Here is a 12,223-nt window from a genome sequence, read left to right on the forward strand (position 1 = left end):
AAGAGCGGTAGCGTGGGAGATACCTGGCCATACGTCAGCCGGCCCTCCAGCCTGACCACCTACCTTACTCCCTTGCAGAGGTTCCGGTTCTGTGGTGACCTGGACTGTCCTGACTGGGTCCTGGCAGAGATCAGCACGCTGGCCAAAATTGTTGAGTGCATGGGGTCTTGGGGGTGGGGGCAGAGAGGGATTGCGGCTGGGGGCTCTGAGGGTGGAGGGTAGGGAGGTCACAAGAGCTGGGGCCTCAGCGCTCTCGGGCTATCCGAACATGCTGTGTGACTGATCAGCTATGTGGCCAGCCTTCTCTGAGCCAGCCCACCAGCATGGAGGGGTGAGGTGGGTCAGTCTGGCTGATGTAAGGCCTTCCCCTCCAGTCCTCCGTGAAGCTGAGGCTGCTGTGTAGCCAGGTGCTGAAGGACCTTCTGGGACAGGGGATTGATGTGAGTACAGGGCCCCTCACCCCACTGTCCCATGACCCTGTGACCCCCACTGCCCTGAAAGTGCACCAGACCCAGGGAGACGGGTGATCAGCTCCCACCCTCCCTGGATACCTCGTGTCCTTACCACAGGATCCAGGCCAGGGGTTGGGGGCTAGTGAGCAGGGGTCCGGCACCCCTTGAGGGCCTCCTTTCTCCACAGTATGAGAAGATCCTGAAGCTCACCGCTGATGCCAGGTTTGGTGAGTACCCCACTGGGTCCGCAGACCTTTGGGCAAACCCGGGTATTCAGCCTGGGGCCTGGCACAGAGGCCCCTCCTCCCAAAAGCCCACTCTGACCCGCCTGCCTCAGCAGAGGAGCATGAGGGAAGAAAGACATTGCCAGCCCTAGGGTCCTCTGCCCGCTCCCAGTGGGGCAGTAGTGGTGCTCATGGCTCAAGGAGGCCTGGGGACTCTGAGCTGAAGATAGTGGGGTGTCAAGGAGGTGGCTGGGGCCACAGTGACACTCCCCATTCCACCCACGGCTCCCCCCAGAGTCGGGTGATGTGAAGGCCACAGTGGCAGTGCTGAGTTTCATCCTCTCCAATGCGGCCAAGCATAGCGTGGATGGCGAGTCCTTGTCCAGTGAACTGCAGCAGCTGGGGCTGCCCAAAGGTACGGGGATGAGGGCAGGCAGGTGGGTAACCTGTGGGCCAAGGGGTGCCAGGCAAAGGTCAGGCTGTGTGACCCTGAGATGCACCTTGCCCTCTCTGGGCCAGGAGCCTGAGACCTGCCCTTTGAGTGGCCTAAGCCCCAGCACCCACCTGCTAGCTCAGGGGACCTCCCTTCGGCCCCCAGAGCATGCAGCCAGCCTGTGTCGCTGTTATGAGGAGAAGCAAAGCTCCCTGCAGGAGCACCTGCGGGCCTGCAGCTTGCGAGGTGAGTGTGGGGTGCCCGGGTGGGGGCTGGGCTCCATTCTAGAAGGTGCATGTGGCTTGGGAGGTGTTTGTCCTCAGAAAGGAGACTTAACCACATCACATGTCGAGCAGTCAGAGCTGGGATTCCTGACACCAGCCCCGGTTTCTTTCCTCTGAGATCTGCTATGGGTAATCTGAGCTCCTGGATCAGAGGGATGAGAGCTTCTCAAAGGCCACATAGCCCTGAAGCATTCAGGGCTGAACCAGGGTATGGGCTAGGGCTGCCTGGCTCCCCTGCCTGTGACCCTGAGCCCCTTTCGGTCTTGCAGTGAATAGGCTGACAGGCGTGGGCTGGCGGGTGGACTACACCCTGAGTTCTAGCCTGCTGTGGTCCGTGGAAGAGCCCATGGTGCACCTGCGGCTGGAGGTGGCAGCTGCCTCGGGTTCCCCGGCCCAGCCTGTTACCATGTCCCTCTCAGCAGACAAGTTCCAGGTCCTTCTGGCAGGTGAGGCTCAGCTGTACCTGGAGGGTAAGGGGCCCTCCCAGATCCTGCCTAATTGCCACCTGCCTGCCTACCTCTTGCCCCTGCAGAACTGAAGCAGGCCCAGACCCTGATGAGCTCCCTGGGCTGAGAAAAAGAGCTCATGGGGCCCATGTGGAGCTGCCCTCTGAACTTCTCTTCAGGGGTTGCCCCAGCTCCAGGACCCTAGGGGCCTGGCCTCCTGGATGTCTGCCTTCCTAGGTTACCACCTGAGAATTCAGCCTAGGGATGCTGAACACTCTTGCAGCATTGTCTTCCCTCCCCCATGAAAGGCACATGTCAGTGGTTTTCATGAGAAGGAAGAATAAACAGAAGTGTAAGAAATGTAAAGTGTGTGCATGGATTTCTTTTGGGTTCAGATCAGAGGTTTTCATGAGAGAGACCAAGTGACATACTGACCTCCCTGACCTATTGCACGTTTTCTTTTTTCTTTGCTCAGCTGCTGATTGAGGCAGGTCAGGGTTGAGGCAGAACGAGAGCCAAAATGAAACAGCTTGTCTGTAGACAGGAAAATCAGGGTTCTAGCTCCCAGTCCTATGATGCTCTTGGCTCTGCCCTCTCTGTGCTGGCCCCGTCCTTAGGCTGGCAGCAAGTGGTTGGCCCCAACACCAGATACCCCAGGTAGAGAAAGGAGAGAGCCCTTGCCTCTCTGTCTTCTTTAGGAAGACAGAAGGCCCATGCCGGAACCACTCACTGGCAAGTGGAATGGGATAATGGGCTGAATGTGATGCACCCATTCCCCACCCCCTGCCAAATTCATATGTCTAAGCCCCAACTCCCAGTGAGATGGTTTTAGGAGGTGGGGCTTTGGGGAATAATTAGGTTCAGATGAAGTCATGAGAGTGGGACCCTTGTGATGATTAGCACTCATAAGAAAAGGAAGACAGACTCTCTATACCATGGAAAGGCCATATGAGAACATAGCGAGAAGATAGCTGTCTAACAAGGAAGGAGAGAGCCCTCACCAAGAACTGATTCTGACTTGAACTTGGACGTCCCAGCCTCTGGAACTACGAGAAATAAATGTCTGGTTTATTGGACTTTTTAAAAAATAAATAAATAAATAATTTATTTTTTGGCTGTGTTGGGTCTTCACTGCTGTGCACGGGCTTTCTCTAGTTGCGGCGAGCGGAGGCTACTCTTTGTTGCGGTGCACAGGTTTCTCATTACAGTGGCTTCTCTTGTTTCGGAGCACAGGCTCCAGGGCACGCAGGCTCAGTAGTTGTGGCTCACGAGCTCTAGAGTGCAGGCTCAGTAGTTGTAGCACACGGGCTTTGCTGCTCTGCGGCACGTGGGATCTTCCTGGACCAGGGCTCAAACCCATGTCCCCTGCATTGGCAGGTGGATTCTTAACCACTGCACCACCAGGGAAGTCCCTAAATGTCTGTTTTTTAAGCCACCCAGTCCATGGTGTTTTGTTATAGCAGCCTGAACAGACTAAGACAAATGGCCTCCCAGGACTGGCTTAGGCCAGCTAGGGTCCCTTGTAGAACAGACTGATTCCAGGTGTGGGGCAGGGAGAATACAAGGTAAGCCTAGAGCATCTCGGGGTCCAAGGAAGCTGTCAAAGAATAATAAGTCATGTCAACAGGAGCCAGCTCATCCCACTGGCTAAAGATGGGACAATTTAAGCATCAAAGATATAAGGACTCACTCCCCTCCTGGCTTCTGCTTCTGGAGAAATGGAGCAGATGGGCTTTTCTCTATTCCTTCCACTAAGTTCAGCTAAAAACCTTAGACGTTATATATAAAACAAACAAGACTATGAAAGGTGATGAGAAGAAGGCAGACTGGCTAGACCTCAAGACCTGAAGAACAACACAGCAGAGAATTCCTTAGATTTTCTTTTTGCTTCATGTATCCCAAGCTGGGAGCTGGAGAAGCCATCCACCTAGAAACAACACACAGACAAAGGAAGGCCCAACAAAAGCCTACTCTCTCTAGGCAAAGGACCGGGAAAAGGACAGTCCAGCAGGACAGAAAAAGTTACAGACAGTAACGGCTGTACTCCAGCCACACCCTGCAGAACTGCAGCCCTTCTTCGACCCCTGACTGCAAAGGCTGAGTGGAATCCTAGACTCCCACCCCATCCAGCAATAAGGAGGTGGCATACCCCTTTCCCCACTGGTACTGTGTCAGAGGAGGCCTGCTAAAAGAGAAGATTTAAATAAGATGCAGTCTCATAATACCCAAAATGTCTAGGATTCAATTTAAAAAATCGTTGTACCAAGAACCAAGAAAATCTCAACGTGAATGAAAAAAGACAACAAATGCCAACACCAAAATGACTCAGCTGTTAGAATTCTATGCTAAGGATTTTAAAACAGCTATCATAAAAATGCCTCAAGTCTCAGCAGAGAAAGAGAAGATATAAAGAACCAGATAAAAATTTTAGAACTGAAAACTACAATAACCCAAGTAAAAATCTCAATGGGTAGACTTAACAACAGAAGAAAGAATCAGTGGATTTGAAGATAAATCAATAGAAATTACCCAGCCTGAACAACAGAGAGAAAATAGTTTGGAAAACAAACAACAACAACAACAAAAATCCAATAAGACAGAGTTTCAGGGACCTGTAGGACTATAACAAAAGATCTAGTATTTGTGTTGTCAGAGTCCCAGAAGGTGAGGAGAAAGAAGGTAGGACAGAAAAAGTATTCAAAGAAATAATGGCTAAAATTTTCCAAAATATGGCAAAAGACACAAACCTACAGAGTCAAGAAAATGAATGAACTCCAGACAGGTTGAACCCAAAGAAATCTATGTCAAGATACGTCATAATAAAACTTCTGAGAACTAAAGAAAAAAAAAATTGAAAGCAGCACGAGAGTGATGACGCCTTACATATGGGGGGGAAACAACTCAAATGACTGAATATCTCATCAGAAACCACAAAGGCCAGAAACAAAAAGCGCAACACGTTTCGGGCCCTGAAAGAAAAGAAGTGTCAACCCAGATTTTTATATTCAGTGAAAATCACCTCAAGAGTAAAGGGGGAGTAAAAGAATGAAATTAGAACATTTTTCTCACACCATTTACAAAAATAAACTCAAAATGGATTAAAGACCTAAATGTAAGACTGGATACCATAAAGCTCGAAGAAAATGTAGGCAGAACACTCTGACATAAATTGTAGCAATATTTTTTTGGATCTGTCTCCTAAGGCAAAGGAAACAAAAGCAAAATTAAACAAATTGCACCTAATTAAACGTAAAGCTTTGGCACAGCAAAGGAAACCACTGACAAAAGGAAAAGACAATCTACAGAATGGGAGAAAATATTTGCAAATGATATGACCGATAAGGGGTTAATATTCAAAATATATAAATAGCTCATACAATTCAATATCAAAAGAACAAGCAACCCGATTAAAAAATGGGCAGAAGACCTGAAAAGATATTTTTCCAAAGAAGACATAGAGATGGCCAACAGGCACATGAAAAGATGCCCAGCATCACCAATTATTAGAGAAATGCAAATCACAACCACAATGAGATATCACCTCACACCCGTCAGAATGACTATCAAAAAGATCACAAATAACAAATGTTGGCAAGGATGTGGAGAAAGGGGAACCCTTGTACATTGTTGGTCTGAATGTAAATTGGTGTAGCCACTGTGAAAGCAGTATGGAGGTTCCTCAAAAAACTAGCAATAGAACTACAATGTAATCCAGCATTCCTACTTCTGGGTATTTATCTGAAGAAGACAAAGACACTAATTCAAAAACATACTTGCACCCCAGTGTTCACAGTGTGTGTGTGTGTGTGTGTGTGTGTGTGTGTGTGTGTGTGTATGATATCACTCAGCCATAAGAAATAATTAAATTTTGCTATTTACAAAAACATGGATGGACCTGGAGGGTATTATGCTTAGTGATATAAGTTACAGAAAGACAAATAGTGTATGATATCACTTATATGTGAAATCTAATAAATGAAATGAATGAATATAACAAAACAAATAGACTAACAGATATAGAGAACAAACTAGTGGTTACCAGTGGGGAGACAGAAGGGGGTGGGGCAAGATAGGAATAGAGGATTAAGAGGTACAAACTACTATGTGTAAAATAAATAAGCTTCAAGGACATATGTACAGCACAGGATATACAGTCAATGTTTGATAATAACTTTAAATGGAGTATAATTATAAAAATATTGGATCACTATGTTGTACACCTGAAACTAATATAGTATTGTAAATCATCTATACTTCAATTTGAAAAATGACAAAATTGTCAGGCATTTTAAAAAAGAGTAAAGAGGGAAATCAAGACGTTCACAGATGAAGGATAACTAATATAATTTGTCACCAGCAGACCTAATCTAAAAATAAAAAGGCTAAAAGGAAACCATAAACAAAACAAAAAGACAACCCACAGCATGGGAGAAAATATTTGCAAACGATGCGACTGACAAGGGATTAATCTCCAAAATATACAAACAACTCATGCAGTTCAATATCAAAAAACCAAACAGGGCTTCCCTGGTGGCACAGTGGTTGGGAGTCTGCCTGCCAAGGCAGGGGACACGGGTCAAGCCCTGGTCCGGGAAGATCCCACATGCTGCGGAGCAACTGGGCCCGTGCGCCACAACTACTGAGCCTGTGCTCTAGAGCCTGCGAGCCACAACTACTGAGCCCACATGCCACAACTACTGAAGCCTGCGCACCTGGAGCCCGTGTTCCGCAACAAGAAAAGCCACTGCAACGAGGAGCCGGTGCACCGCAGCGAAGAGTAGCCCCCACTCGCTGCAACTAGAGAAAGCCGGTGCGCAGCAACAAAGACCCAACACAGCCAAAAAAATAAAATAATAAAATAAATAAATATATAAAAAATAAATTGTTAAAAAAAACAAACAACCTGATGAAAAAATGGGCAGAAGATCTAAATAGACATTTTTCCAAAGAAGACACACAGATGGCCAAAAAGCACATGAAAAGCGATGCTCTACGTTGCTAATTATTAGAGAAATGCAAGTCAAAAGTACAGTGAGGTATCACTCCACACCAGTTAAAATGGCCATCATCAAAAAGTCTACAAACAATAAATGATGGAGAGGGTGTGGAGAAAAGGGAACCTTCCTACACTGTTGGTAGGAATGTAAATTGGTACAGCCACTATGGAGAACAGTGTGGAGGTTCCTTAAAAAATTAAAAACAGAGCTATCATATGATCCAGCAATCCCATTCCTGGGCACATATCCAGAGAAAACCATGATTCAAAAAGATACATGCACCTCAGTGTTCACTGCAGCACTATTTACAATAGCCAGGTCATGGAAACAACCTAAATGTCCATCAATGGATAAAGAAGATGCGGTACCTATATACAGTGGAATATTACTCACCCATAAAAAAGAATGAAATAATGCCATTTGTAGCAACATGGATCGACCTAGAGATTATCATACTAAGTGAAGTAAGTCAGACAAAGAAAGACAAGTGTCATATGATATTACTTATATGTGGAATCTAAAATATGATACAAATGAACTTATTTACAAAACAGAAACAGACTCACAGATTTAGAAAACAAACTTATGGTTACCAAAGGGGAAAGGTGGGGGGGAGGGATAAACTGGGAGGTCAGGATTAACATATACACACTACTATTTATAAAATAGATAATCAACAAGGACCTACTGTATAGCACAGGGAAGTCTACTCAATACTCTGTAATGACCTATATGGGAAAGGAATCTGAAAAAGAATAGATATATGTATATGTATAACTGAATCACTTTGCTGTACACCTGAAACTAACACAACATTGTAAAGCAACTATCCTCCAATATAAAATAAAATTTTTTTAAAAAAAAGGCTAAAGGAGGATCTCCAAACGGAAAGGAAATGATAGAAGAAGAAATCTTGAAACATCAGGAAGGAAGAACAATGGAAAGACTAAAAACATGGATGCAGTAGACTTTCCTTCTCTTGAGTATTTTGAAATATGTTCGACAGTTGAAGCAAAACAAAATACTGTTAGATGTGGTTCTCAGTGTATGTAAAATGGATATTTAAGGTTATTATAAGCAAGGGAGGGTAAAGGGAAGTAAGGTTTTTCTATACTCAAATTGATAAAATGTTGACACCAGTGAACTGTGACAAGTACATACGTGTGTATAGTGTAATACCTACAGCAACCACTTCAAAGGGTATGTAGTATAACACACTCAAAGACAATATAGGTAAGTCAAACTGGAATTCTAAAAGATGTTCAAGTAGCCCACAGGAGGGCAAGAAAAAGAAGACAAAACGAAAAACGGAATAAACAAAGCACAAATAAAGTGGCAGACAAAAAAGTCACAAAGAAATTTCCAAGTCTCATCAAATGTATAATACGAACTTGGTTTCCTAGGTAGCATTCCCTCTTCTGTGTTGTCACAGAATCCCGTAGAATCTCCTCTCATTGCTATTGTAGCATTGCATTAATTTTGTATTTACTACCCACCTTTTACCAGCCTTTTTTAAAGATGGGAATTGTATATCCCTGTTTGTATAGCCCCAAAGACTAATACAGTACTCTTTCAATAAGTGGGGGTAAAAGATAAAGATTGCAACAAATTTAAAGATATTAAATGTGGAAAAAAATCTATGAGTCCATAAAAGATAACCCCCGCAAATCAATTCTAATTTGTCACCATTGGATATTACTGCACCAAATTCTTAGTCTAAAAATTGATAATTAAAGAGAAGGGTTTCAGAATTTATCCTGTCTTTTTAGTATTTCAGAATACCCAAATAACCCTAGTCAATGAAGTAAATCTCTTCTTTATAGAAGAATTCCAGCTAATGTAGAAGGAATGACAGAATCAGAAAATCACCATTTTGTAACTCCCAATTAAATACTTGATTGAGGCAAGGATCACCAGTGATGATAAAGCCATTAGGTGAAAGGTTGATGTGATGTGAAACTGGGTATTTGAGTGGTGCTAAAAAAATCACCACGTGTAAACAACCCAATGTCCCTCAGCTGGTAAGTGGATAAACACACTGGTACGTCTACACAGTGGAATACTACTCAGCAATAAAAAGGAATGAACTAGGGGCTTCCCTGGTGGCACAGTGGTTGAGAGTCCGCCTGCCGATGCAGGGGACACAGGTTCGTGCCCCGATTCGGGAAGATCCCACATGCCGCGGAGAGGCTGGGCCCGTGAGCCATGGCCACTGGGCCTGCGTGTCCGGAGCCTGTGCTCTGCAACGGGAGAGGCCACAACATTGAGAGGCCCGTGTACTGCAAAAAAAAAAAAAAAAAAGGAATGAACTGATTGATAAGCATAACAACATGGATGGTTCTCAAATGCATTATGCTATGAGGAAGAAAGCAGATGCACAAGGCTATGGGCTGAAGATTCCATGTACAGGCATACCTCGGAGTTAACTGCAGGTTTGGTTCCAGAACACTGCAGTAAAGCAAGTATGGCAATAAGGTGAGTCACATGAACTTTTTGGTTTCCCAGTGCATAGAAAAGTTTTGTTTACACTATACTGTAGTCTATTAAGTGTGCAATAGCATTGTGTCTAAAAAAACAATGTACAAACCCTAATTAAAAAATACTTTACTGCTGGGGGTGTGGGCGAGGGATGGATTGGGAGTTTGGGATTGGCAGATGCAAACCATTATATATAGAATGGATAAACAACAAGGTTCTACTGTATAGCACAGGGAATTATATTCAATATCTTGTAATAAACCATAATGGAAAAGAATATTAAAAAGAATATATATATAAATGTATAACTGAATCACTTTGCTGTACAGCAGAAACTAATACAACATTGTAAATCAACTATACTTCAAGAAAATAAATTTTAAAAATATTTTATTGCTAAAAAATGCTAACCATCATCTGACAATGGAGGATTGCCACAAACCTTCAATTTGTAAAAAACAATGCAATATCTGTTAAGTGCAATAAAGTGGAGCGCAATAAAATGAGATATGCCTGTGTATGATATTGGCAAAAAACTATAGGGGCGGAAAACAGATCAGTGGTTGCCAGCGAGTACGGTGTAAGTGTTGACTAAAAAGGTGCATGGGCAAATTTTACGGGGGTGATAGAAATGTATTCTCTCTTGATTGTGGTGATGATTATGAGTGTATGAATTTGTCAAAACTCACACCCTAGGGCTTCCCTGGTGGCGCAGTGGTTGAGAGTCCGCCTGCCGATGCAGGGGACACGGGTTCGTGGCCCGGTCCGGGAAGATCCCACATGCCGCGGAGCGGCTGGGCCCGTGAGCCATGGCCGCTGAGCCTGCGCGTCCGGAGCCTGTGCTCCGCAACGGGAGAGGCCACAACAGTGAGAGGCCCGTGTAACGCAAAAAAAAAAAAAAAAAAAAAAAAAACTCACACTCTAGGGACTTCCCTGGCGGTCCAGTGGTTAAGACTCCACGCTTCCAATGCAGGGGGCCACGGGTTCAGTCCCGGCTGGGGAACTAAGATCCTGCATGCTGTAAGGTGCCACCAAAAAAAAAAAAAACCTACCAAAAACAAACAAAACAAAAAACTCACACTCTAAAAAGGATGAATTTTACTGTATGTACATTTTAGCTTAATTTAAACAAGCAAAAATAGACCAACAAAACAAAGAAATCACCCCATAGATTACTTAGTGGTCACAAGGTATGAAACATACCTTTACAACATAGAAGTCTGGCTGTCAGAGCCTCACCAGTGATCAATTTCAGCCTCACTAAAGTGAGACAACCAGATGTTGGGTGCCTCCTAATGTGATGCAGTTTGGAGTACAGAGCAGCACCCAGGAGACATATGTATTTCCAAGCTTTAGATCTAATTTCTGGTGTGCAGGGAAAACTAGAGATAGAGGAACAAGTTAACGACACCCAAGGAAACATCAGACAAATCCAGAATGTGATGGGGCATCTCAAAGGACAACTGGCTTGGAATCTTCAGAAAGATCAGTATCATGAAGACCAAAAAAAAGGAGGTGAGGTGGGTAAGAGGTGGGGAGGGTGGTTCCATCTAGATTAAAGTGACTGAAGAGACACAGAATCCTTATTTGGTCTCTGCCTTGAACAAACTAGCTATCAAAGACATTTTGCGGACAATTAGGGAAATCCGAATGTGGGCTAAGTATTAGGTAATATTAAGAAGTTATTGTTGGGACTTCCCTGGTGGTGCAGTGGCTAAGACTCCGAGCTGGAGTCGATCCCTGGTCAGGGAACTAAATCCAGCATGCTACAACTAGGACCCGGTGCAGCCAAAATAAATAAATAAATATTAAAAAAAAAAAAAAGTTGTTAACTTTACTAGCTCGATAAAGGCATTGTCTCATTTTAAATACTTCTGTCAAAGTAAATGAATAAATAGATTAAGGGGGGAGGAAGAAGTGGTATGAATCCTGGCTGTGGGTCAGGCACCAGTGCCTGCTACACTTAGGATGAAAGGCCAGCTCCTTACAGAGGCCTCCAGAGGTCGGACCAGACCAGACCAGCCCTTGCTTGTGTGTCTGTCCTCACCTCTCAGCACTACCCCCAGCCACCTTCTTTGAGTGGGCCAATCGCTCGCTTTCCAGCCTCCAAGCCTTTGCACTGGCAGTTCTTCCCGCCTGCCGTAGCGACTCGTCGTCCCCTCTCTTTTCCGGATGGCTCCTTCTGAGGTTTCAGCCTAAATGTCATCGCAGAGAGACCCTCCTCCATATCGGAAGTAGGTTCCGCTCTCGGCTCCTGCCTTTGGCTGCTTGGCTACACTTCATCACCCGTGGTGATGATGTTTACTTGTTACGTCTGACTAGCGTTGAAACTTAGAGCCACCACCGGGTCCCCAGAGCCTGCATTTATCGCGCACCTGTTCGCGCTCTGCGCACAGCTGCAGGCGCCTCTGCTTTGGGACGGTGCTTCTGTTTCCTGCTGGGAGTGCCGACCCGGTCCCGGACTAGCCGGGTGGCTTATTACAGCCACACAGACAGCTGCAACCCGGGACCTCAGACCTGACGCCGGATCCCGCCGGCGCCGGGCAGCGGGAAGCCAGGTTCTTCCGCCACCCCCCAGCCAGGTGACTGCCCCAAAGCCTTTCCCACACCCCAAGCCCCCAAGCTCGGGGACCCCACCCGGAACAGTCTTTGCCACCTACCTGAGGAACTACACTTCCCATCGGGCGCTGGAGCAGCGACCGCAGCTCCCAGTGTGCTCCCAGGCGCCGTTCCGCCCCCGGCCTTAACCCCATAGTGGCTGCAGGCTGGCGGGAGAGGCGACGGGCGCAGGTAGCCAGCGAGTGGGCCCAGGGTCGGGGTGTGTGTGCAGCAGAGCTGAGGAGAGGACGGGATTGGGGGCCTTGGGGAGGAAGAGAGCCAGGGTTAACCGAGGACGGGCAGCGGGGTTG

At 45.8% G+C, this 12,223-nt stretch overlaps 2 protein-coding genes across 3 annotated transcripts in view; both read left to right on the top strand.

The window, feature by feature from the left end:
* The window catches only part of COMMD4 (COMM domain containing 4), a 6,094-nt gene extending 3,889 nt beyond the window's left edge, over positions 1–2,205 (top strand). Inside the window, exons 2-8 of one of the 2 annotated variants that reach the window (XM_007446698.1) lie at positions 79–150; positions 375–440; positions 640–679; positions 972–1,091; positions 1,275–1,355; positions 1,663–1,839; positions 1,926–2,205. In XM_007446698.1, the coding sequence (XP_007446760.1) occupies positions 79–150; positions 375–440; positions 640–679; positions 972–1,091; positions 1,275–1,355; positions 1,663–1,839; positions 1,926–1,966 (597 nt within the window). In that variant the 3' untranslated portion in view covers positions 1,967–2,205. The remainder of the gene's footprint in view (positions 1–78; positions 151–374; positions 441–639; positions 680–971; positions 1,092–1,274; positions 1,356–1,662; positions 1,840–1,925) is intronic. The other variant, XM_007446697.1, reaches the window with a different exon arrangement.
* Positions 2,206–12,080: 9,875 nt separating this feature from the next.
* NEIL1 (nei like DNA glycosylase 1) overlaps positions 12,081–12,223 on the top strand; it is a 6,299-nt gene continuing 6,156 nt past the window's right edge. Inside the window, exon 1 of the mRNA XM_007446699.1 lies at positions 12,081–12,104. The gene's annotated coding sequence lies outside the window, so the exon portion shown is untranslated. The remainder of the gene's footprint in view (positions 12,105–12,223) is intronic.

The sequence above is a fragment of the Lipotes vexillifer genome, unplaced genomic scaffold, assembly GCF_000442215.2.
Source record: "Lipotes vexillifer unplaced genomic scaffold, Lipotes_vexillifer_v1.1 scaffold242, whole genome shotgun sequence".
Taxonomy (NCBI): Eukaryota; Metazoa; Chordata; class Mammalia; order Artiodactyla; family Lipotidae; genus Lipotes; species Lipotes vexillifer.